We start from the raw sequence: 25,776 nt of genomic DNA on the forward strand, positions 1-25,776 counted from the left end.
TTTTTTAAATGCAACCGAATGGTACTTAATCGAGTTAAGAGAGCGGTGGGTGTGACTTTAGAGGGTGATTTAATTGTTGTGATAAATGCGTACTCAGGGATGATAAATTATTACCCATATCTCTATTCTATAATATCATATGAAAGTTAGAACATTGGAACACTGAAAGATTGTTTATGATTACAAATATCGTCTAACGTCATAAACAGATATTGACCAATTAATAAAACCACAATTAAATCACAATAATTGCTTTACTCTTTGAATTCTTTGAGGGAAAGATTGTGGAATCTTTCATTCAATTTAGTTCCAAGGAATAGACAAAGATTTAATCTCTAATAATAACACTTTGTTTTTATTTTTGTTTTTGTTTTGTTTTGTTCTGTGTTTTTTATTTATTTATTTATTATTATTATTTTTTGGTCTAGCTAGAAAGATATAAAAAGAGTATTCATATTTAATTTTAATATATTAGAATTGAAATGACCAAAAAAAAAAAAAAAAAACACCAATTAATATTGTTGTAGTGAGTAAATCATGCAATGTGTATGTGTGGGGTATTTGAATGAACCAAAATAGTTTCATCCAGAGGGTAACAAACAAGTAGGTGACGAGTAGGTGAGAGAGCTCAATATTCATGGTGATCTTCTCGACCTTTCCATAAACTGTTAAACACAAAGATGGTCGAATCACGTGCATATAGGGAAGACTTTAGTATTGCCTTCAACCGAATACAAGTTATGTCATGCATAAAGCAATGTTTTTCATCAACTTTATTCATTCACTTGTGAGAAAACAAACGACACGATTCATTAATTGATTCGAGATGTATAATTAAATCATCCATATGAAAAAAAGAATAAAAGAAAAAAAGGAGCCAAATTATTAAATGAACATGTCCACTTATTCAAGTTGAAAGACAATGATAATTGCTGTCCCTCTTTCATTTTCCAATCCACACATCGCTATAGATTCTCATTATGTTTAAACGAAAGAAAAATAATATATAATTATTTTGTGATCAATGACATTCCTTAAAACAACGAATCAATATTACAACTTTAAAAATATTCTATTTAATAGAAATTTGTTTCTAATTTTTTTTTTCTTTTACTAAAGTATGTTGATAAAAATATAAAGTTTTAACTTCAAACACGAATAGCAGATTTTTACTTTAATTTTACTGAATATTTTGACAGCAAGTTGAGTACAATTTTTAAGAAGAATTAGGTGTGTGAGTAAAGAGTCTTACCTATACATATATATATATATATATATATACGGAGTAGGTTGGAGATTTTAAGTTGGGCAATAAAATAACAATCTCGAAGAGATTTACTTTGGGCTTTTTTAATTTTAATTTTAATTTTTTTATACTCACTGTTTCATTTTCCGGTGCAGCAAAAATATATATATATATATATATTGGCCCATCAATGAACATAATATGGCATAACCGAAAATATACTTGACAATGGGATTAGCCAGGAAGGGTTTTTCCTAATTTCTACTTATAATTAAAGAGCTCATGATTTAAAAATTTCATATAAGAAAAGTTGGAACCGGTCAATATATAAACATTAAAAAAGGACTACGCATAGAGGGAAAGAAGGGCTTCAGAAAAAGGGAACAAGAAAAGGGGAACAACAAAGAAAGGAGGCCCATATGATTTAGTGAAGTTATCGGTCCGATGTTAAGTAATGGACAGATGGAGAGACGTCACACGACATACATACATTTAGTCCAAAATAACAAAACTAACCAAACAAAACAAATTTGCTTTGTAACAATTTGGAGAAAAGATTTATAGCCTGGACAAACCCCATCATCAATACAACGTGATGACGTCCACATAAATAAAAAATCTAATCGGATGGTACAGCTTCATGCAGGCACTATTTTCACTTATTACATACCAAAATCTAAATATGATTAATCCATCGATGAGCTTGTTGAGCTCAAAAGCTAGTGTTACTGTCTCTATGTATTACCAATGGACAAATAAATGCTCTGCCTCTATTAAAAAAAAAAAAAAAAGATTGGGTCATAAGAAAGAAATTTTTTTTTTTCCTGGTCAAAAAGGAAGGACTAGTAGATTTACCAATTTTCACATGTACATGGCTAGATAAAAAGAAAAGGAACCACAAAAAAAAAAAAAAAAAAGATGGTTTGGCCGGGCCATTAGTCCACGAACTCAAGTACTTGGGCATCCAAAAAAGGCCTGATATACATGATTCTAATGTTTGAAATATATATATATATATATATAGTAGGAAAAATTTTGATACATGGTTCTTTAAACTACTACATATACCTGTAACAAAAAATGAATGATATATCAATTTCCAAACATTTTTTCTGCTACTTTATACCCCATTTGGTTTATGTGCGATAGAAACTATGTTCTATTAACTTAACTGTTCACCCACTGGACAAGGAACTGGTGTGTATTGATTTACAAAAGTAAGGACTGCCAACTATCGATAAGGAACTGGTGTGGCACTCATGCTAGCAGCTCAGCATTCTTACAAAAAATTCATGTAGGCTGTGTTGTGAACCATCTGGAAGAGAGAATAGCCGGTTTTTTCTCCTCACAGTATTAGCTTCCAAGTTGTTTGTTACTACTGAAAATGCTGTAAATGTCACTAGAGATGGCTGCTGTGCTCGATGAGACAGCCAAAAGGATCATCACCCATGATACTAGTCTGTCTCTCTTTGTCGCTATTCCATGAGTGTCCCTGCGAAATAGCAGAGTTGTTCCCCGTTTGAGAATTTTACACATTAAGGAAAAGAGGAAAGTATGATGTCAAGTCAAAGAAAGAAGTAGGCCTCCTGAGGTCAATATAAACAGAAAATAGTATAATGCAACCATTGCATTGTCTTTTCATAAAAAATTTCGTGCTCAGTGGGATACATTTGAACAAAATGCATAGGCTTTACCAACTCTAAAAATTCAGACAGAAAGTTTGGAAGGAAAGAAACTGACATAGAAAAGCCTCATCTTAACCACTTGATATTAGCTCCATGAATTTTTTTTTTTTTTTTTTCTTTCCTTTCACAACAGGGTAAGGCATTAAATTGTCTCAAAGGCCAAACATTACAGCCTTGACCAGATTCTAATTGCATCTAGGAAACGAGCGCCACATATCAATTAACTACAATATTAAGCGTATAGAATGCCTCCTAATTATACTAGACACAACTTTGGATATATGTGACAGGAGATCAGGTGGTCTATCATAACGAAAAAGAAAAGAACAAGAATGATAGCACAAGATAACATTAGTCAGCGATATTTACCTGAGTGCAATTGCAGCTGGAAAGATGAAACCTACAGAGATAGCAGCAGTAGCACCAGTGAACTGGAATGCATCCCAGATGTTAGGCACAAAATTGGCCCCCACAAAAATAAAACCCATGAGAGCTGTAGTTACTGAGAAGAATCTTCGGTTGTCAAATGCAATTGGAATGGTGATGGGAAAGAGAAGTCCATCTAAATTTAGGCGAAGAGAGAAAAACACAAGTGGGAAAACAAGCATCAGGTGGATGCCATAGCTAACCCTAACAATGTCATTGAGCAATGAGCTACATGGAATTCCAAGATCGCCATCAAAATTTGCCAGTATATCCTCCAATGTATGATCCCCAAATAGTAGAAATCCAAAGAAGCTGGTAGCAATGTAAACAGATGAACATAGTGTAAGAGAAGTTCTGACTATTGACTTCATCATGCCAGGATCTTTTAGTTCATTCTCTATAGGGTTAACTGCAAAGTACATTAGAAAAATTAACAACGAAACCTAAATGTCATAAAAATAATATACTGATTGTAAAACTAAAGCGCTGGAAACATGAATTTCATAGCAACACAAAGGTATTTGTTCTCATGCATCATGGCTATTAGTATATATTAGAGATGTAGCAAGCTACTTTGTAATGAATTTGAGTCTTTAAAATTTTATGCATATAAATGCTTAAATATGAATATGCGGTCTGAACAATATTCCCTAACCATTCTCAAAGGCCCTATGAATCAATGTAAAACGCAGTCTGCATTTTGTAACTTACTATTATGGTGGCAGATGTAAGCAGTCACTAGAACTGGGATGGTTGTGAAAAGCTTCCAAAATGAGACCTGATCAACAATTTTAGGCATCAAGCGCGGCATCCCAATGCTTCCATTCATCAATTTAACTATTGCCACTCCTGCTGTGATCACCACAAATACAATGGCAAAACCCACTGACACTGCTGATGTGTATCTCAACGAATCTAAAATCACCAAGATGATAAAGTATAAAAATCAATCTCAACTCAACCATGTGGTAACAGATAACAATAAAGGCTAGTATTCAATTTGCATGCAAATACAGTTCTTAATGAAGAAAAAGACAGATTTTCCAATCAGAGATTGCTAACAAATAATACTTCAGAAGGTAGTGACAAGGACTGTCAAATAGCTTCTAAAAAGCTTTTTGTAAGACTTACATATATATATATATATCTAAACCAATCTCTAGCACCGCTTGTCTACTTCCACTACAGCAAAAATATCGCATTTGTACTCTCATTCACGTAGAGAAGGAATCAATACAATACCCCACACGTGTTTGCGAGTTAATAGTAAAAAAATACTTCAGATGGCGGTAACAAGGACTGTCAAATAGCTTCTAAAAAGCTTTTTATAAGATTTGCAAATATATATGTATATATACTCAAGCCAATCTCTAAATTGCATTAAGAAATGCTAGCGCTGTTTGTCTAGTGTTGCTACTGCAAAAATATTTTATTTGTACTCTCGTTCACGTAGAGAAGGAATCAATACAATACGACACCCCACACATGTTTGTGATCTAACAGAGAGTACACAAATATTGAAAAATTTGCTCGTTCCATGGGGTGTTATTATGCATTAAATATCGTGGTGAAGCAGAGAATAATAGCACAGAAAAGTTAGGCATGAACATGATAAAAAGAAATTGAGACTTGGTAGAGAATGAGATGGTTATACCCACGCGCTTGAATGAAATGAGAGGTGCAAAAACAAAAAGCGTGGTGAATAGTAGAACGGAGGAGCGTGTAGTCCACCAGCGTTGACCAAACCATTCTTCCATCAGACCCGAATGGTGAACTCCTTCCGACCATGTCCCCGATAACACATCCCCTGCACCACCAAATTGCATAATTTCGCCAAAATGTTTAACATCTCGTTCAAATTTAATCAAACGCTGCAAATTTGTTCCCAAGACGGTCCCTTTGACATGTTAATTAGCAATGCTCGACCAGACTAATTCAAAACCAATAAACTATTGAGCCCTAAAAACCACAAAATTGGAATCACATACTATTCAAAAAAAAATGTTGGAAACAAAATCAAAGTAATTTAGAAATTTCGATAAAATAAAAAGTGGAATGATTCTTCGTACCAATAATGATCATGTAGACGACAAGCATGCCTAAATTGTTAACAACAATGCAAGCCTGAAGGAGATTCCGGCCGGCAACACCGAATGAGTCGCCAACCACACCCGAATACGTCATGGTCTTGGAAGCTCGCGTGAACTTGAGGATCATATCGATGGAGGACTCCGTCAGCATCGCGCCCAGAACGATCAAAACGAGGCCCGGAATCATCCCCAACTGTTTAACGGCGGCAGGCAGAGCCATGATTCCGGCACCGACGACGGTGGTAGACAGGTTGAAGACAGCGCCTGAGAAGGACGCGCCGTCGAAGCCGCCGTCCAAAGGCTCGTAATCATCGTGCTTTTCGGGGAGGAATAGGAGTCTAGGGCTGCGGCGACACTTGCGGTCCGTGGAAGGCAAAATTGTCATTTTCTGGCCTGGTATTCGGGCGATTAAGGACCGTCTGGAAAGGAAAGAAGGAGCCAGGAGAAGAAGGAAAAGGGGATTGGATTTCGAAGAGGGACTTGTAGACGGGAGTTAACGCGATAGGGTGGTCACATAGCTATTCCCGCGGGAACCAACGTGGAAACGACTTTTTGGTGGTATTAGCGAATAAGATTCTTCCACGTATACCAACCAGCAAAACTCAAAAATATCCCGAAGTTCTTGTCCGTCTGCACGGACAATTACAAAAGGTCGACTACGAAATGTCCGTCGCATTCCCTCGCACAGGCACTGCCGGTTTATAAGACAAAAAGAGCAATCTCCTAACGTCACAGATATGTGGCTGAATGTACAAGGAAACCCAATTGGAATGGGACATCTACCCAACCACCTTGTTTTCTCAATGACCCAACACAAATTTAATAAAACATTATCAAAGGCTTTTTTTTTTTTTTTTTAAGCTCATTGCATTGTTTTCTTTAAACGGCACAGATCCAGCTGGTTGGAAAGCATTACCAAAGTTTATAGTTGAGCTTTCAAATTTTGGTTCGAAAGCATTTTGAAAGCTAATATAAATGTTACCGTTGTTTTCAAAATTTCAAATGTCAATCAGCACAACGGTACTGAATGTCTGTGGGTCCCCTTTACGACATATCAGTTTATGAAGTGCCAATTTTAGAAAGCACACCCATGGAATCTTCTACATTTTGCCCAATCTAGCTTCAAACTTGGGACGGAAGCCTCCTTGGCTCCTTATCCTCAATTCAACAAAAAGAAATTCTCCTTTATAAGTTGTAATAGAACTTGCTCAATTTTTTCCTCTTTTTTATTTTTATTTATTTTTAATTCTTATTTTCATTTTATTCTATTTTTCCTACATTTCCTAATGGTCACTTCTCAAACTTTTTCATATTTGGATGATCTTTTTCATGCTACTTGGAAAAACTCTACTCCTATTGGACTTTCCAATTCCTTAATGGGTTAATCCTTTCCAGAGATACAGACTTTGCAGGACTAGATCGTTTGGAGTACTCTTCAATTAATGGAAGAATGTGCCAAGAGGCTGCAATTTGGTGATTGTTTGGCAACGGATTTTTCCTGTTAATCTATCTTTTATTCTATAATTCAATGATAAAACAGTGTTTATTTATTTTTTTGAAAGATAAAACCATGTTTATTAGATGGGCGGTACTTTCACTTTTCCAATTCAGTTCAAATTACTCTTGCAATTAAGAAACCGGATAGCTCCTATTGTTGGGTAATTCTTAATCATTTTAATAATTTTTAGATTAAGCTTTAAACCACTCTGCATATCGTGGGCCACAAATAGATGCTAAATAAATGTCAAATAATAGAGAAATTACAACAGATAACCAATGAAATAACTCAGAGAGAGTACCAAACTTAGGATTAAAAAAATATGAATAAAAAATAAAGTTATGAACACACTACAGAAGAAAAATTCCTAGAAACCAAAATATCTATTAATGCACATTTTTCTATTGACGCATTCAGCTTTCCCTTGGACTTTGAACGAGGGATGGCTGATGGTACAAACCCAATCATGTCCTGCCAGCAGACCTTGATTTTTGGTTTTTCACATTTTGTCATCTATAATACAACTCACTCAACAGGTGCTGCCCTGTAATACGCTGGAACAGTTGCAGGGAAGAACATCTGTCTAACTCCTTCTGCCTTGATAATGGGAAAGATTATTCCTGATGCACCCTACAGGAGAGACATCTGGACCTTTAGAATTCAGGTAGATAAAGCTCCCTACTCTAACCTTTATAAGGAGGGGTGTTTTACTCACCGAAATCAATCTGGCTCCAATCCAGATGCGTTTAGGCGATGGGAATGGCAGCAACAGCCGACCAACACCATATATTGCAACAGCAAAGAAATGGAGAACCAAGCTCAATGGCCGAGGGTTCAATCCTGAAAGCAGAGAGACAGGTCCCGTTGAGAATATGCCTCCAAGACTTAAATAATCGAAGCAAGCCTGGCGCATTTCCTTCCTTGCTTGGTCAGGTGAAGCACAAAAGACCTTGTAAAGAGCTCCAGCCAATGTGTTGATGGTCGATGCCACAGGCTGCAAATAGAAGCATTAATGATACTGAGTTGATCAAAGAATTTCAACTTAGATCTTAAGATAAAGTCCAAAGATGCAGGGCTTTTACAAATGTGTAAACGACAGTACACGTGTTGAACTTGAACGGGCAAGAGCACAATTCTCACTGCTTAAGGCACAAAACTATTGTCAAATACCAGCATATTAATGAATATTATTACCTTACGCAAAGTGTAGAAGGATTCAAGATATTTGCAAAGTGTAGCTGCATCATTCAGGTCACCTAAAGGCTTGAGAAGGTCACGCAGCACAACAATATCAGAAAGTGCCACTGTCATTCCTCCCCCAGTTAGAGGATGGCGCATGTTGAATGCATCACCCATTAATAGCGCTCCAGGAGTAGGAAATGGAGAAGCAGGCATACTTCTGTTTGGCATTGTCCTTATGTTACCCTTGTCAACTGCAGCTATGAAGGCATCATATATTTGAGGGGGGATCTGCAAGAGAATGACACTTGGTCAGTCCAATTAAACAAAAAAAATTATGGCATAGAAATGCAATAGCAAAAGGAGATGAGGACCAAATATTTACCTGAGGAGCCACCACCGACTTCAAATATTTTGCCATTTCACCATTTGAAATAGACGGAACCTTCTGTCCAGGTACATCAACCAAACAGCGAACTTCTGTACTACTGATAGGATAAAACAAAATGGGGGAAGGATCTGCTAATATAACATGTCCATGGTTTGCATATGGAAGTTCACAATTTTCCAGAACTAAACCAACAAAACAAGATGGCACATCTACCTGCAGAATAAATAAAATACATGTGGGTAAAATTCTAAAATACATGGTTCTTAGGAGTAAAACTGCTTTACTCTCCCAGAAAAATAAGTTAAAGAAAAAAAAAAAAAGGAACTCCTCTGTTGAAATGTTATTATCTGACAAGATTGAGAATGACATCCACCTTAGGATTGCAAAGGGAACGACGCAAGTTTGAGAAACAGCCATCACAAACAATAGTTAGCGGTGCAAATGCTGTCAGTTCTTGGCCAGTTTTTGTCTTGTATTGCACACCTTTGATTGTCCCTTTTTCTTCAAGCAGTGAAGTAACTGTTCCTTGCTCCAATCGTACACTGGAAATTTTTTTTTTTAATATTTTTTTTAAATAAAAGGCATAAGTTTAGATGAATGAAAGCCATATACTTCAAAATAAGATATTAACAAATTTAACATAAATGATCTCTAAACATAGTGTTAGCCTAAATCTACCATTTGCAATTTTAAGGCATCAATGATATATGGGCATTAACTCAAAACAAATAAAACAAAAAGTCATGCATACTGGCAGTATATGCTTGATATATATATATATAATTAATATCTATAAGCATCTATTTAAACTAGTTCTCCGTTTGACATGACATCTCAATGACAACTTCAGTGGTTTAAAGATAAATCAAGTGAAGCACCTTAAACAATGTACTACATCCTAAAGTTAACATTCCATGTTGAAGCCAAATATATTAAGCATGGGAAACTTTTCAGCCAGTAAGCAACCATAAGGCATATGATAGAAGATAAACCAATACCAATGGACATCTAGAAAGGGAGATAAGATATGGCAATACAAAGGGAGTAAAAATTACTTTGGCAGAGATGCTGACTTCTCCCTCATCCTCTGTATGAAGCGTCCATTATGAAAGCTCCTTCCAGACACATCTGAATGAAATTTCTCCAAGGGATAAGAGAGTCGAGTGTCTTTCCCATCCTTGAAAAGAGCATAACCAAACACCCTCTGAGCATCAATTTCCTCCACACAATCTGCAGTCAGATGTAATGATAATCCATTTAATAACTAATTTCTGCCATGATTGAAGAAAAGAAAATAATATTTCAGTGGTAATTCCAGGTAACTTGTCACCAAAAACAAATTTCTACCAGAAATCTCCACCAAGGTACAACCTACCTTGAAGTCCTAACTCAATTAATTTGAGGTAGCCCCCTGGTTGTAATAATTCACCAACAATTCGGTCCGGCTCTGTTAAGTCTCTTTCGATCACATGCAATCGACGTCCATCCTGCACTCAATAGCACATAATATTTTCAATTAACTTGAATTATACTGAGACTAGGTAAAAGAGGTTAACAAACATTTGACTATTTGTTTAACATGAAGCAGTAGACCGTAAATTATCCTATTTGATTTTTAACACATCCATCAATTAAACTAATGGACAAATTTTAACCTACTAAGACGTACATAGAGAAAATTGGATCCTAATATTTGTGAGTTAAGGGTGCAAGAGCTTTCTGCAGTCAAAATAATTTAAATATTTACGCTACATGATAGAAAATGCTTAATTTCAACACATAACTTGCACTCTAAGCATTTAGGTAGTGATTTGTTCAAGTCAATATTTCACGTAATCCCTGGTTGTTGAAGACTTGGTCAAAATTGTGGCAGCCAAATTGGATGTTAAGTCAACTTTAGACTCGTGTGTGTGTATATATATATATATAGAAGATAAGATTATATTCTGAATTCTGGATACTTCAATAGAATGGCTAATTGGCTATATGCTCATTTTGTCCTAAATAAAGCCTCAATCCCAGCACTTGGACTAGTTCAGATGTTACCAATAATTCAAAATAAAAATAAAAATAAATAAATAAAAACTTTCCTGAGAATAAGTACAAACTATGAAATTTAAAAATTGCATATATACCACAATACTCAAAAATAATTTCTATTTTTATTTTTTATTTTTAAAAGGATAGTTGATTTATTTTCTTCAACACAGACAAATAATCAAATATTTATGGGCAATTAAAATCCTCTATTTGTCTGCAAATGTCCTTAAAAATTGACCAAAATTATTTTCTATGAATTATTGAATTTAAGGTAAATTATTAGGGGTTATTGTCGTACGTTTTAGAATAAAATAGCATATCGATCATATCGATCTTATCAGAAGTATCCAAGGCCGTCAATTATGCTTTAGACATAACATACTAGTACCTAAATCTGTGCTTAGGTCGCATCTCATGCCTTTCGAACTCCTTATTACGCATCATAGACCCCACCCACTAAAAAAATTGCTCCAACAATGTATATAAGTCCATAATATCTACACGATGCCAAAGTCAAGACTCAAAAAGCTTTTCGGAGACCCCAAAAACTGTTATAATTACCATATTTTCGAACATCACTTATCAACTATTATAAATCAACCACGGATTTCACATATGAAAGATAAACGAAACAAGCAAAATGTATGAAAATTTTCACTGGCAATTATGGACATGAAATTAAGATAGAACAACACAAAATTCAGCCTAATAAAATTTTTCAAAGATCTCGCAGAAACATGATGTACCTGTATTTCGTCAACCAACAAGTTAAATGTCTATCCTAAAAAATTACTAAGCTACAGCTATTACATCATAATATACTCATAACAGTTCTCTATTTTTTTCGTATATAAATAATTTTTTTGAGAGCATTCGAGAGAAAAAGGAAAAAAATAATAATAATAATAATAATCTTCACCATTTCATAAAGCGTTTTTTTATTTCTGCCTTTTTGCTTTTTTACTTAATGATAGATGAACTGTAGCCCGTGTGTCCTTTGTGAATGTCTAGCAATATTTCAAATTTTTACGAAGATTACCGAAAATCATGCCCCACTTCTTAGCGGCAGAGAAAATGCAGGAAAAAAGAAAGCAAGAAAAAATAATAATAAAAAACGAAAATCCAGGAAATAAAAATTACCTTGCCTAGAGTATGAGCAAGAGCGGAGCCGGCGACGCCGGCACCTACGATGATTACGTCGACGTCGTCACTTTTGGATCTGCATTCTCCATTTGTGGTGGCGATGCTCTTCACGCACTCGCTTCTCTTCTCCAGGGAAGCTTTGCTGTTCCTGTTCTTGACGATCAGATTGCAGAGCACGAAGAGGCCCAAAACCGAGGCCAAGATCCAGCCCAACGGGCACTGATCCAACATTTCCGAATACGAATCCAAGCAGCCTCAGAGACAACGAAACGCCGATACTACGACGACGACAACAACCACGAGCTCCTCGCCCGCTCGCCTTCTCTCTCTCTCTCTCTCTGCTTTTCTGTCTCTTTCTCTCACTTCGCTGGTACTGCCCTTTTACGAATGTTTTCTTTATTTAACAGACTACGAGAATTTTCAGGAACCAGTGCTCATTTTATAGGCCTACCAAGTCACAATGACAATTTTACAGCTCAGTTCCAACAGTTGTACACTAACTTACGCCAGCTCAGTGTACGGCCTTAACCTGCGCACGCCAAACTGCTTAATTTATTGACTGCTATAAATCCCTTTTATTCCGTTAACCCCTAATTAGCCAATGGTTCATCAATTAATATGCATTGACGTGGCCTCCGGTTTTCCACTTGTCGATCATGTTTTCTTTTTTTTGGTTCGTTGCTTTAGTCGGTACCATAAACTCTACCAAACAGGATCTAAATACTGCATCATCTCCTCCTACAACGAGGAAAACTAAATATTTTAATAAAAAAAATATTGTTGTTTTAAATAAAATAAACCATTAAAACTCCTTCAAAACCATTCAAAGCTTTCAATGCACACAACAAAATTTATAAGGATACAATAGATGTCCACAGAAGTTTATGAATATCAATTGTAATTTTTTATTTAGGAATTTCACTTGTAACAAAATGACTTATGAAAATAGTTACTGTTATTCCATCAATTATTCCAATTTTGAACAACATCAATTATTCCAACTTCTACAATCAAAGTTAAAACAATTGATGGACTATATATATGATATTGATGCTGTTTTTTAAGAAAATAAAATGAACAATAACTATAAAGTATCACTACTCAACAAACTATAAAATTACTTGACAAAAAAAAAATATATATATATATATATATATTAATGTGATCCGCATGGGTCTTTAAAATTGAAGCTAGATATGATATATATGTAAATATATGCAAACATTTGTAGCTATCTTTCTTAAAGAGGATACATTTACGAAATTAAATACTATTATTTAACATGTACATGTACTTGGACCATGTTGTTGTAAATCAACAAAAAAAAAATTATAAATTTATCATATATAATTAAACTCCCATGTGTCTGGTATTGAATTTTTCGAGAATTGATCATGAAAAATAAAGGATTCACTATCTTAAATATGCTAACTTCATAACGTGATTCCTCATATATTATATATTTTTAAAGAATACGAGTGATAATCAAATCAAATCTCACTAGTCACTTTATTTTTTATTATATTTAATGTTTTGTGGTGTCATTTAGACAGTATTTTCTAAACTCGTTATTTTTTATTAAATTATGGTTGGAACAAGTTACAAGCACTATGATTGGATTAGGCCAAATAATTCGGATACAAGATAGGTAAAAAATAAAATAAAATAAAAAATAAAAAAAAAATTGATTGATTGAAAATTATAACTTTTTATTTTTTAAAAAAAAATATATATATTATATTGATTATTTATCATCAATATATTGTTCTAATGTTCATTAATTTTATGGATTTAAAAATTTATATATAAATTATTTACATAACCAGTTTGATATATCTCTTATCCCACTCATCCTTCATAAAATATTCATGTTAATTAATGACAGTAATCTTTTGTAATATATTACATCCAATGCATAATGAAATTGTTAGATATTTAACATGGACTAGTTATAATTAGTGACTTATTTATAATATTTATTTGTGTCAATAATAGAATAGAACCCTTGGGTATATATTCTTTTTAATATTTTCATTGGCTTATTGAATCGGAGGAATATATTTTTAAAAAAAACTCAATTGGTTTATCTAATTTATTATAATTATTATTTTGTGTGTGTTAAAAATAATTGTTAAGCTCACATAATTTTAGTTTTTAAAAGGATGAAGTTTTATTGATGGTGTAAGTTAGTGAGAATAGGATACAGTATTTTCTATTAAGGTTTTGGAAACAATTTTATCATATATTAGAGAAACCTGTGAAAAAAAGGATTAGAAAACAGTATGTTTATTAGATACTACTATCATATTTATATTGTTTTTTATTTTACAGGATCATAAATTGAAATATCAATAACTGTTTTTCAAAGTTAATAATTCAATCTTTTTATTTAATTTTATTTATTCCAATTAAACTTGTTGTGCGTATGAACCATGGGAGTTTATGGTGCTTGAATAAACTGTTTGAATATTATTTTTCTTGGTAATGAACCGTTTGAATATTATTTTGTCCTGAAGTCAACCAGATTTTTTATTTAGAAAATTGACAACAATTAGATGCTTATTGATGAAGAAAAGAATAAAATAACGATCATGACCAAACCAAAGAGGTGTATTTGGTTGAAAATTTCAAACAACATAGTCAAATCTGAATAAATTTATATGAAAAAAAAATTTGCTTGATTAGCATTTAAAAAAAAAAAAGAAAAAAGAAAAATGACCATATCCACGAGAGAAAACAGTTAGTGGTATATGATCAATTTGCTACTTGCATGAGTTTAAGTCAAAGTAGTATATTTAATTGTTTAAAAAAAATATGAAATAAGGAGTACACTCAAGCAGTGGCTATTAATATGCACCCACCAATATAGAAGTTTGACGGCGGACGGAACAACGGCTGACCGAGAACAAGACCTACCTACCACTCGTACGTGCTACAGTTTTTTTGCTGTCGTTTTCACGCCGGGAATATATATTCGTTCAAAACCGCAAAACAGAGAAAAGAAAAAAAGGCCCAATTGCTTAGTAAACGGTTGAAATGTTCATCCCCACCTTGATGGTAATATGATACCCAGCTGGGCTATGCAAGACGTAGAGATCACAACGTAGTCACATAAAATGATAGGTTGAGAATAAAGCAGTATTTTTAATTTTTATTTTTTCCTTAAATATTCCTCTTCGTACCAGCTAGCCATTTTATAGTGTTTTTCGACAAGTGGAAAACAATGCCGCTGTATTTTTTATTTTTGGTAATGGTCCAACAATAATTGGACTTTTGTTTTTTTTTTTTTTTTTTTTTCTTTTTTTGGGTAATGTAAATGGCCTTTGTTATATATGCTTTTTTTGCGTAGAAACCTGTACCAGGCAGATAGTTGCTACAAACTGTTGCAGTGAGGGACAAAATGTCAGGTGAAGGTTAATGGAGAAGATATTGATTTTTCAGTTGAGGCCATCAATCAACTGCAGACAGTTGCCACGCAATAAAGTGTTATTTTCTTTTCCCCTCAGTATAATAATATATTCGTAAGATTCTTGATTAATGCCGTTGAGCATGCAACATGAATTGCAAGTCGTAACAGATACTTTATCAGTGCTTTAAATGTTGCAGCCTTTTCGGATTTTGGTCATTTGGATTTATTTTTTCCACACAAACAGAAAAATAAAAATATAAATAATTGCTGTAAATAAATATACCCAAATGTGATTTGAGAAATGAGACAAAAATACAGCGAAGATATAATAAATGCTGTTGGCCCAGCTTATAAGGATTAAGGATAACGATATAGAGCAAAAAAAAAAATAATAATAATAATTAAAAAAAAAAAGGATTTAGGGATAACGATTTGTATGGCCTGTGAGTTGACCACATCTGGATTGTCCTTTTTCTGAATTTTGTGGTAGATGTGCACCTATTCTGTTTCTTCTGTAAACGAATAGCTAGTTAACCATCCCCATTATTCTTTATATTGGCTCAGTCTACAAGCTAAACTCGAAACTTGCCCATCATTTTCTTGCATTTTATCCTGGTACAACTAATAAAATGGCACATTAATTGGCATCTTTAGCTAAGAAGATCGCTCATGAATTGGCACCTTTAGTATGACATTTATTGTGTCTAGTTAGGAAACTGTCCTATGTGGCTTCATTCACCTTTAGATGCCGATGTTATCTAATCTTAACATATTAATGCAAAAATACAGGTGTAAAGAAGATTGGGTCCCTGTCAACCGTCAAGTATTTATTTCCTTATTTTTCTAACTCTGCTACTTGGTGAGGAAAGTGAGTTTCCAGAGGAAAAGAATACATGTGCCCCTGCTTCCAGTTCACTCTCCTCCTCTTTTGCTTATTTTCTCTTCGCTTCAACACTTCTATGTTCTATTTTTTCCCCTCTAATTTTTAAATAACCAAACACAATAGAGAAACTTTTTTTTTTTTTTTCAACTCTTATTTTTTTTTTCTTTTTTCTTTTTCTTTTTTCTGACATCCAAACTAATCACACTGGCAGGAAACCGGTTTCTTATCAATTTGACAATTTCTTAGAAAAAAAATATATATATATATATATATATATATTTCTCATCAATTTCATATTATTAATATTAATAAGGATTTTTCCCATAAATAGCCACCTTACAACTTCATTTTAGAAAAATAGCAAAATTTTTTTTTTTTTTTTAAAACTAGCCACCTTGGGACAAAAATACCCTTGATAAAATTGAAAATTACACAAAAACTTTCCTTTCTTCTACACAGCCGTTCGTTCGTGGGGGTGGGGTTTATACAAAACTGTTCGTGGGGTTTCTCTAAACTCTTTGCATCTCATCGCCTCTCACTCTCATTTTTTTGTATTTTCTCATATCTCAAACTAAAATCAGGTAAAAATTTTATCTTTTTTCTTATTAGATGAAAGTAAGGAAATATGTATTTTTTTTGTTTTTTCTCTTTCTATTTTTTCTTGTAAGTTTTATTAGTTTAGGGTTTTTTAAGCTTTTTATTTGATATGGGTATGCAAGAAATTGATTTATGAGATGTTCTATGTGATTTTAAAGATACTTTAGATAGCATATGGTTTGAAAATGGAAGAAATTTTGTGTAAAACTGAAAAATCGCGGAAAACAGTAAAAACGGAGGAAATTTGGCGAAAAAGATGAATTTCCGCCAATTTCCTCCAGTTTGTCAGTTTTCGCAAATTTCCGCCAATTTTCCGCCAGTTTTCCGCCAGTAGGAAAAAGCTATATTTGGCCCCAAAAAAAAAACAGAATCAACTTTTTTAATACAGTTAATATGTTTGTTTAATATTATTCAAAATTTTATATATTTATTGATTTAGTTTAACGTTATTCATTTAATTTTGTAGTCAAATGGAAGATGATGATATTGTAATTGCGGTTTTATACAATGGAACATTGGTACAAAATGATAGTGGTGATTGGGAATATCGAAATGGTAAAAATGATAGTGGTGATTGGGAATATTAAGAGGTTTTACCCGTTACTTTGCTGAGGGGTATTTTGTGCCAATTCACATGTAAACTCGTCAACGGAGTCTACAAGATCCGGCCGCTGCTCATAAAAGGATGCAGACCGCAGTAAATATGGTAACATTATGCATAATTTCTGGAAATAAATTTGTCCATTGTATCGGTTACCAGCCTTATCTGAATCATATACAGTCATGCGACGCTCTTTTAAGTCCACGTGCCCTACCACCCAATGTATGTTGCGCTTGTTTAGTGGAATCAACAACTGTCAATACATTACAGAATTTCAGTTAGCACAATAAATAAAGGAAGGCACATGAATAAATGAATAGTTAACATTACACAATTTGGACATGTATATATTACATGATTTACGTATTTCCATGGCTTGGACTCCTTCATTCGAATCCCCAACACATATTCTTGCATTGCGTATGAGAATTGGAACTTAGATGGATTGTCGATGAACTTTCCATGACATTGCTCAATGTATACCTACAACAAAATAATTTATTAGTTATCTAAAATCACAATAGCCACATATAGGACACATGGCCGTTACTTACCCAAAATCCTCCATCTAGCACCTCAAAACTAGGATAAAAAATATCAGGAAATTGATTGGCACGTACACGAAATAGGTAAGGCAGGACTTCCATATGCTGCATTGAAAGACGAGTTAATTTTAAATTACATCCATGCAGTTGAACAACTATCTATGGAATTTATCAAATTATAAAATAAAAATCTTGATACTTACATCGTGATTCAGCCACTTCTCACTGTTTATAAGCAACTGGAAAAAGTCTTTACCCGCAGTCAAAATGTCCATATCAACCTTTGATGCCCAACCAGACTTCATAATATGCCGATATATGCATGCTCAACTTCAGTCACATTCATTAAGCCATGAACGGGATACTGCAAAAGACAAAAGGGATTATAATCAAGTGATTAGCAAGTAATACTAATATTCATACAAATGCCATGTTCGGCAACTTCTTTCCGAATGCTTGACCCAATGAAGGAATTGTCTCAAAACCCCAAATCTGTCAAACAATTAATTAGTAATCAATAAGTAACGAAATATACACCATACATACAAGTGGAACGAACTTTAAATAATAGTGTAACAAACTTACCATGAAAGCCAAAGGATCTAATGGTGGTAGTATACGATAAAATACCCCATGGATAGTTATTGAAGTACTCTAAATCGTCCACCATCTCCAAGTGATAATGAGGTGCGGTGGCCATGCTTTCTTTGCCTAGAAGAACCGTCTCTAGGAAATATAATAAAGCCAACTTCAATCTATCATCGTCGGCTTCATCATTGTCTTGACACTGTGCAGTCAGGAAAGCTTCGGTTATCTCCGAATTAGTGACCTTTTGCTTTCCGCCAAAATACGCGTCACTAATACGAGTAAAGATGTTAACCTGCCTATTGGGTTCGTAACCAAACCGTAGACCTGTAATTATGGTGAAGTCCCTCTGTGTAAATCTAGCACCACGCCCTCCAAAATTGAATACCATAGAGTCCTTGTCGTCGCAAACACATTGCCTATACAGCATGCTGTTGACGATGTGGCCACTAAATTGTATCTCGTTGGCCTTCAAAAAGTGGCCAAAACAGCTATCCTCAAACTTCTTTATTTGGGCTGGAGTCAGTTTGAACTTAATATCCGACACGGCTTTCCAGAAGTTCGATCTACAATTAACCTTTGCCCTCGATATCTCCGAGTCCCAAAACCTTCGTTGGTAATCTGAATCCATTTATCTGCAAATCAAATACAACAAAACATAACAGATGGAGGAAACGTTTTTTTCGACACGAGAAAAGCCTGAAGGACAATTTTTCTGCCTGGAGGAAAAAATTTTCCGCCTGAAGGAAAAGGTTTTCCGCCTGGAGGAAAACATTTCCTCCAGGAGGAAAAGGTTTTCCGCCTGGAGGAAAACATTTCCTCCAGGAGGAAAATGTTTTCCTCCTGGAGGAAATTCGCCTGGCGGAAAAAATTTCCTCCAGGAGGAAAACATTTTCCGCCTGGAGGAAATTTTTTCCTCCAGAAGTAAAAAAATTTCCGCCAGGAGGAAAACATGGTCCCTGTGTCAGTTTTGTTAGATATTTGCAGTACCATCTCAATTCTAGCAACCCTACATGTCATGAATTTGATTTATCTCAATTTAGCTTCACTATTTTATTAACTTATGGCCTTTATTTGGAGAAATATTTCAATAGCATTACCATGGTGCTATTTTCCTTTTAGTCTTTTATGAAGCTCCCCAATAATGAAAAGCATTATAAATCAAAGATACTTCAACAAATTTAATGATCTAATAGCAAAATTATAAATACTTAATTTGCTTTTGAACGCAGTTTAACACCATTTTAACGCTATTAGCTCTAAAATGCTTCCCAGATGAAGGGTTTTTTCCGGGTATGGAATAAAGCATCACCAAATCTACGAGACCAAGAAAAGCAAGATTCTAGATCACAGAACAAGATAGATCACCAAATGATTTAGAGGTCTTTTAAAAAATGTGGAAATATGAGCTTCTTCATTTTTTTATTGTTACACATTACAAGAAAAAGTAGTCCACAACAAAACCCCCTATAAGCGAATGCTATCCCTTTGTATAACATCAAGAAATATTACAAAGAATGCTCTATCAGTACTCACACTAATTCCTAGAAAATTATCTCCTCTCTGCATCTTGTTTCTGCTCCTAACACATTCATAAGCAGTTCTTTCATCTCTGCAATCCATCCATTCATCCAACAACAATTTGATCCCAAGTTTTGCCAAGCTGTAGCCGTATCTTCAAAATTGTATAACTCCAGATTTACAACAGATGGGTTAGCTGCTTTACAGTTGCAAATCCAATTGATTTCAAAGTCCTTTCACAGAGGGGAAGCTATGATGAAATATTTTCTATGTTAGCTGACTCCTGGCTGCAAAATGGGAAAGAAAGTCCAACCGTTGCCAGGCTTAGATTCCTTTCCAGCTACTTTTTCATTAGCCCACCACTCTGAGCCATTGGTAGGCTTATCTGAAAATTCTGACTTTGTGCTGTCAAAATTGAATTCCTTTATTGACCCAAGAGTGATGGATCGATGCTTTCGGTAGCACTGATCCTCCCATTCTCCATGATCCGAGACTCCAGCAGCTACCCCATCTTCTTTTCTGCAGTCAAATGAAATAAGGATATGAATGAGAGGGAATTTCAGCACAACCAATATCTGTTTTCTTCTTTAGCCAGTAAAAAGTCAAGCACATTATAAGAGAATAATCCTCATTAGATATATTAATTTGGTGTCTCAACTTGTAGGATAAGATAAGCCAATGTCTAGATTCATTTATAGAAGTTGTCATCTTCTTCTTGCAAACAAGAAAACCTTTATTCTCTCTCTGCAGCAAGAAAATTTATCCAAGCATTATAAACAAGAAAAAAAAAAAATTGCAGTCTAGCAGACAAAGTTGCAATTGGCAATGCACAATGGATATCTAAAATGAACTTACAATGTAACCTTGCCAGGGAAGTTTTCCTCCAAGAAGAAATATTAAAGTATAAGCAAGAGACTCAAGGTCATCTCTCCGGCTCCCTGTCCTGCCTAAATGAGCATGGACACTTGCATAGCGAACAGTTCCCCTATCAGAAAAACATAAAACATATCAAGCTATTCAACGATACTAGTATATTGAGTTGAAGAGGCAAAATAATAATATGCTAAAGAAATAAACTAATGTTAACAGAAAGAAGAACGATATATAAAGATTATTAGACAACATATTTTTTAATATAAGGACTTAAAGGAAAACATACTTCTGGAGGAAAACATAAAATGGATATTGCCTCCACTGCTATACAAGCAACCATCTCTTCAGATAGCCTTTAGATGAGCAAATAAATTATGAGATCCAACACCATAAGGGATGGGGAAAAAAAAACTATCTCATTTTCTGCGCCACACCCCCCAAACCCCCGGCCTCACAAAAGAATGATAATAATAGTATAAATAAAATATAAAAAAATAATAAATAAAAAAGAATGACCTCAAAGGCATCAGGCCCAGAGCAACCGCTGCCTCCAGTCAGCCTTCTTCCAACATATACTTGTCCAAAACCTCCTTTTCCCAGCTTCCGCTCCAACTTATACACTGGGGAGTTGCCAATCTGTATCTGCAAATGCAAATAATAGAACATGATTTATATTATATAAATATAAACTTAATCCACAAACTATGTGGAGATAAATATAATAACCAAGTTGTTAATAACTTGCAATAGACATAATAATACATGTGAAACAATACAGTTTAACTATAACAGTACGCATCAGGAAATGAGACTACACAAACCTCCTCTGGGAATTTTTTTAAGATTTGAGAAATTATCTCAGGAAACTATACAGTTCATACATTTTCTAATCAAATGGAATGAAAAGCAAATCAAATGTGGTAAAATAAAACAGACAATGTAAATAGAACACATTTCATGAGATTAAAAGGTTCAACAATTTAGTCTAAATCAACTTACAGGACCATGACCTCTTATAGAGTGGTCTAGAAAGCAAAGCATCTGAAAATTGGCAGACTGTCACCTCAATATATAAATGGACAAAACAGGACAAAACAAGAAGCAACAGAAATAAAATTTGCAATATGCAGATAAGAGCAGAAAGGCCAAAATAGTACCCTTTCAGGAAGTGGACTTGTGCTTCCCTCATCCTCAGCAGCAGCCAACTTTTCTGCACTTTTTTGAGCAACCAATTCATCACGAACAGCAACCAACTTTCCGATTGGCAAGTCCAATCCTGTGTGTCCCTGTCCACCAACTCCAGCACCAATTGGCTTGGCATTCTTACCTTGATTCATAGCTCTGGTCCCTCTTCCTCTACCTCTACCAATTGGCTTGGCATTCTTACCTTGATTCATAGCTCTGGTTCCTCTACCTCTACCAGTTGGCCCTGGCTAATACCAATGTATATCCCTGGAACCAGAATTTGTTGAAGTTCAGCACACAATTACCACTATAGCCAGTAAAAATGGCTCATCAATCTGAGAAACTGCATCAGTGAGAAGCGAAACCTCCTCCATCTGTCAATCAAAACAATATTCCAGGATTTACCTTAAAAATAAAGACATGTATATCTCATTCAGTGAATTATTGTATCTAAGACTTACTTGTACTGTTTCGTTCCAATAAAGGAAGCAAACAAAGTATCACCTGCTTCTGCCAACAAATACCTTCAACGGAAAAATAATTATAACAAAAATTTTTAATCATTGTAAAGAAGTTAAAAAGTAAGATCAAATAAGTCAAAATTCTCACAATATACTGTAGGTTAGCATTTGAATACAGCAATGAAACCTCCTACTTTCAAATATAAAATTTCGAACCATTCCGTAACTACAAATACTATTAAAACATAGAAGATATAAAACTTGGCAAAGAAATGTAATCAGCACCCAAAAAAGGAAAAAAAAAAAACAAAAAAAAAAAAGCAGCAAACGGAGACTAATGCAAATGTAATAGCAGAGAAGCGCATACCTGTGAGGAACATGATCTGAAGAAGGTTGGACACGCTCTAAAGAAACAATTTGTCCTCCAAAACCGGCCTTGAATTTGTTAACCGCTCGAACCAATTCGCTAGCAGGTTTCTAATAATTATTGAAACGATACGAATTTAATTAACATTATTACAAAGTTTAATAGATTTTTTTTTTTAATAAAAAAAAATGAAAAGAAGAAAAAAGTACCTTGTAAACGCATTCGGAGAGGACCATGCAGCAGAGGATGTCCTGCAAGTCGGAGAAAGAGTCGGCCTTGACGGCGAGGCAGAGATCGTGGAGTTGCTTCTTGCGGCGTTCATACTCCTGCTGAAGCTTCTTCCGCTGCTCTCTGTCGTCGCTGTTCCACGGCCACTTCATCCTCCACTGCAGTGGTCCCCACGACACCTTCAAGATCTTCGCTCTCTGCTCCCTGATCCACGATTCCACTCGGCTCTGTAACGCCTCCATTCTCTCTCTCTCTCTCCCTAACTGAATTTGGATCGACGAAAATCACGAAGCGCCTGGCGGAGTTGCCTCTGCAGTTTTTTTTTTTTAAATTTTTATTTTGTTTTTTCCTATTTTTCTTGAATCTTGACTGAGAAACTGCATCAGTGAGAAGCGAAACCTCCTCCATCTGTCAATCAAAACAATATTCCAGCATAGAATCCCACCACTTTCCCCCACTGGTCACTGTCATCTATCCATCCTATTCATTTTTTGTTACGGCGGCAAACGGTATGGAAGGCGTTGCCTTTTGTGTGTCTCCTCTGTCTCTGGTAGCTCTCAATCGAACGACTCTTGCCGACACAACAATGGACGAGGACGATGCCGGCGAATGGGAGACAAATGTCGGTGAAAATGGTGGCCGGGATGGTAAGATGTGCATATGCCCTAGCTGCGTTTTCAAACGTTTTCAAAGGGAAAGTAAAAAAACAAAACCGAAACCAAAAAAAATAAAAGGCTTTTTGATAGAGAAAAGAAAAAAAAAAAAAAAGAAAAAATATAGATAAGGATATTTTAGTCCAAATGGGTAAAATATTGGTTAGTTTTTAAAAAAATAAAAAAATTTGTTATTTTTCTAAAATGCAATTGTGAAGTGGTTAGTTATCGAAAAAACCCTATTAATAAAGCAATTCGGCACGGGCCTTGCCATGGCTTGGTTGGATTGTGGCCCATGGTTAACAGCATCAACAGTTCGAGTAGGCCTTTAGCCCAACAAAAAAATGGGCCATTGGGCCGCCACAAGTCTGAATTTTCTGACAAAACAACAACTCTCAATCTCACAGTTTCTAAGTCAGCGGCTCTTCCCGTATTGAAGAATGAAAAATTAGCGGGAATATTACCAGGAAACCAAAAACCTTGTTAGCAACAATGGAATTTGGCTGTTGTAATCTGAGTCTCTGGAAAGAAGCCGTCTCTGCTTACCAGTCCCGTATAGAAGCCCTAAATAAACCCAATTTGGCTTCCCTGGACGACTATTACCGCAACCATCTTCCTCCTCTTCTCCACCAACGAAACCCTAACTCCTACATCACCACCTCCGAGCTCTCCAAGCTCATGCAGTGGAAGCTCACACGTGGCAAATGGCGGTAATCTCTCTCTCTGTGTATATTTTTACCGCATGCGTGTATTTTAACTGTAGCTGCGTTATTATTATTATTATTATTATTGTGAATGTTACTGAAGGAATTTGTAGGATTTAGGCCGCGTCTGTTGGATTTCGTTTCGGGTTTGGACGAAGCCCTAGTAAAATCGGCCTCTGAAAAAGCATTTCGGTCTCTTCCAGATGTCTCTAAAGCCATCACCGAGCTTACTGTGCTTAAAGGTGTCGGTCCGGCCACTGCCTCTGCAGTTTTAGCCGCTTACGCGCCGGACATCGCACCCTTTATGTCTGACGAGGTGAGAATTGTGGGGGGTTTGCGTTTTGATTTAAAGTAGCTTCCCCAGTTATAATCCGAAATATTTTGTATTATGGTTTTCCTAATTGTTCATTTTGTTATAAATTTTTATGATGAATGCTCTGGTGAAAAAGGCTATGGAGGCAGCTCTTGGTAACTCAAAAGATTATACGCTTAAGCAGTATCTGATATTTGTAAATAAGTTACAGAAAAAAGCAAAGGTAAGCTAATAAATAAGTTACACTCTAATTTAAGTAGTCCAAGTTTTTTCACATAATTTTAGTTATTTGAATTATGGATGCCATTGAAATTGGGTGGAGGATGATCTGCAGGAATTGAGTTCAGAAGGAGACATTTTCACACCATCAGATGTGGAAAGGGCTCTGTGGAGTTCTGCTGTGGGGGCCAAGTTGTTATCTTCTAATCTAAATCCAGATTCCAAGTCTAACACAAGTAAGAATACAAAGAGGAAGAGAAAACGTTGATCTTGTGGGGTTGACTGAAAAATATTTGCCGGTATAAACTTTCTTCTATATCCTTAACATCATTTTATTTTCAATTCCTGGATCTTACCATTTAAAAAGAATATTTATGAGAAAAAGAAAAGAAAAAAAAAATGTTAAAAAGGCATACCATTCTATTGCCTATTTCTGTTGCTTCATTCATCCTCTGCCATCTGTAAAGCTTTAAAGGCAGTGTCTCCGGTTTGGTTTGACTTGTCATCTGATGGGATTTGTATAAACCTTTCTGGTGCAGGAATTCTTGGATCTTCAGACTCAAATATATGAGTAGAAGTAGAAGAACAATCTGCTATGGTCGTATATGCCTAGCTTTTGTATCATCTCTAATTCTCATGTTTCACAATTGTCTCCAACTTGTGAAATTTCACACGATAAAATATGTGCTCTTCCAGAGGCGGTGTTTCAGTGGCATTGGTGTCTATGGTCATGCCCATCGACAGGTGGCATTATTTTTATCGGTAGTACTTCACTTTGAGAGTTTCTTCCACTTTGTTATCACTTGGTTAATGTGATGTCCTTTTTACTTTGATTATTAGCTGGAAAACTGTTTTGCAATTCAAATATCACTGCAATTTGGGTTTGTTTGTTCAACACTATGAAAAATATCTCAATCCATTCTAAGTTTTCAGA

General features: G+C 35.0%; 3 protein-coding genes and 1 long non-coding RNA gene across 6 annotated transcripts; 1 reads left to right on the plus strand and 3 right to left on the minus strand.

The window, feature by feature from the left end:
* Positions 1–2,240: 2,240 nt before the first annotated feature.
* LOC107420633 (amino acid transporter AVT6A) lies at positions 2,241–6,203 on the minus strand. Its single transcript, XM_016029635.4, has 5 exons — positions 5,427–6,203; positions 5,012–5,164; positions 4,069–4,272; positions 3,301–3,766; positions 2,241–2,738 (listed from the first exon to the last, which is right to left on the minus strand). Exons 1-5 carry the CDS (start codon positions 5,830–5,832, stop codon positions 2,600–2,602), a joined length of 1,368 nt encoding a protein of 455 aa, XP_015885121.1. The 5' UTR covers positions 5,833–6,203; the 3' UTR covers positions 2,241–2,599.
* A 957-nt stretch (positions 6,204–7,160) lies between these two features.
* Positions 7,161–12,109, minus strand: LOC107420604 (squalene monooxygenase SE1). Its single transcript, XM_016029604.4, has 8 exons — positions 11,696–12,109; positions 9,891–10,002; positions 9,571–9,745; positions 8,889–9,057; positions 8,510–8,728; positions 8,140–8,415; positions 7,661–7,939; positions 7,161–7,575 (listed from the first exon to the last, which is right to left on the minus strand). The coding sequence occupies exons 1-8, from the start codon at positions 11,927–11,929 to the stop codon at positions 7,471–7,473; spliced, it is 1,569 nt and encodes a 522-aa protein (XP_015885090.1). The 5' UTR covers positions 11,930–12,109; the 3' UTR covers positions 7,161–7,470.
* Positions 12,110–19,703: 7,594 nt separating this feature from the next.
* Positions 19,704–23,712, minus strand: LOC125421914 (uncharacterized). 3 transcript variants are annotated; one of them, XR_009638993.1, is made up of 9 exons: positions 22,935–23,712; positions 22,726–22,835; positions 22,359–22,421; positions 22,127–22,271; positions 21,870–22,072; positions 21,229–21,354; positions 20,999–21,065; positions 20,695–20,824; positions 19,704–20,583 (listed from the first exon to the last, which is right to left on the minus strand). It is a non-coding gene; the product is annotated as an uncharacterized LOC125421914 (long non-coding RNA). The 3 variants fall into 3 exon arrangements; XR_009638992.1 differs by having other exon boundaries at positions 21,870–22,271; positions 22,935–23,711; XR_009638994.1 differs by lacking the exon at positions 20,999–21,065 and having other exon boundaries at positions 21,870–22,271.
* Positions 23,713–24,003: 291 nt separating this feature from the next.
* LOC107420631 (uncharacterized) lies at positions 24,004–25,737 on the plus strand. Its single transcript, XM_016029632.4, has 5 exons — positions 24,004–24,316; positions 24,431–24,626; positions 24,760–24,846; positions 24,958–25,141; positions 25,382–25,737. Exons 1-4 carry the CDS (start codon positions 24,099–24,101, stop codon positions 25,108–25,110), a joined length of 654 nt encoding a protein of 217 aa, XP_015885118.3. The 5' UTR covers positions 24,004–24,098; the 3' UTR covers positions 25,111–25,141; positions 25,382–25,737.
* Positions 25,738–25,776: the final 39 nt, after the last annotated feature.

This window comes from Ziziphus jujuba, chromosome 5, assembly GCF_031755915.1.
Source record: "Ziziphus jujuba cultivar Dongzao chromosome 5, ASM3175591v1".
In the NCBI taxonomy this organism is placed as follows: Eukaryota; Viridiplantae; Streptophyta; class Magnoliopsida; order Rosales; family Rhamnaceae; genus Ziziphus; species Ziziphus jujuba.

Bases quoted from the DNA above. Each gene is read 5' to 3' on its own strand.
- LOC107420633 (XM_016029635.4), bottom strand. From the start codon at position 5,832: ATGACAATTTTGCCTTCCACGGACCGCAAGTGTCGCCGCAGCCCTAGA. The intron at 5,165-5,426 runs GTACGAAGAATC...TTGGTGGTGCAG, and splicing joins CGTCTACATGATCATTATTG to GGGATGTGTTATCGGGGACA. The intron at 4,273-5,011 runs GTATAACCATCT...TGGTGATTTTAG, and splicing joins CATTTCATTCAAGCGCGTGG to ATTCGTTGAGATACACATCA.
- LOC107420604 (XM_016029604.4), bottom strand. From the start codon at position 11,929: ATGTTGGATCAGTGCCCGTTGGGCTGGATCTTGGCCTCGGTTTTGGGC. The intron at 10,003-11,695 runs GTAATTTTTATT...TATTGAGTGCAG, and splicing joins TTGCTCATACTCTAGGCAAG to GATGGACGTCGATTGCATGT. The intron at 9,746-9,890 runs GTAGGTTGTACC...ATCTGACTGCAG, and splicing joins AATTGAGTTAGGACTTCAAG to ATTGTGTGGAGGAAATTGAT.
- LOC107420631 (XM_016029632.4), top strand. From the start codon at position 24,099: ATGGAATTTGGCTGTTGTAATCTGAGTCTCTGGAAAGAAGCCGTCTCT. The intron at 24,317-24,430 runs GTAATCTCTCTC...TGTAGGATTTAG, and splicing joins CTCACACGTGGCAAATGGCG to GCCGCGTCTGTTGGATTTCG. The intron at 24,847-24,957 runs GTAAGCTAATAA...GATGATCTGCAG, and splicing joins AGTTACAGAAAAAAGCAAAG to GAATTGAGTTCAGAAGGAGA.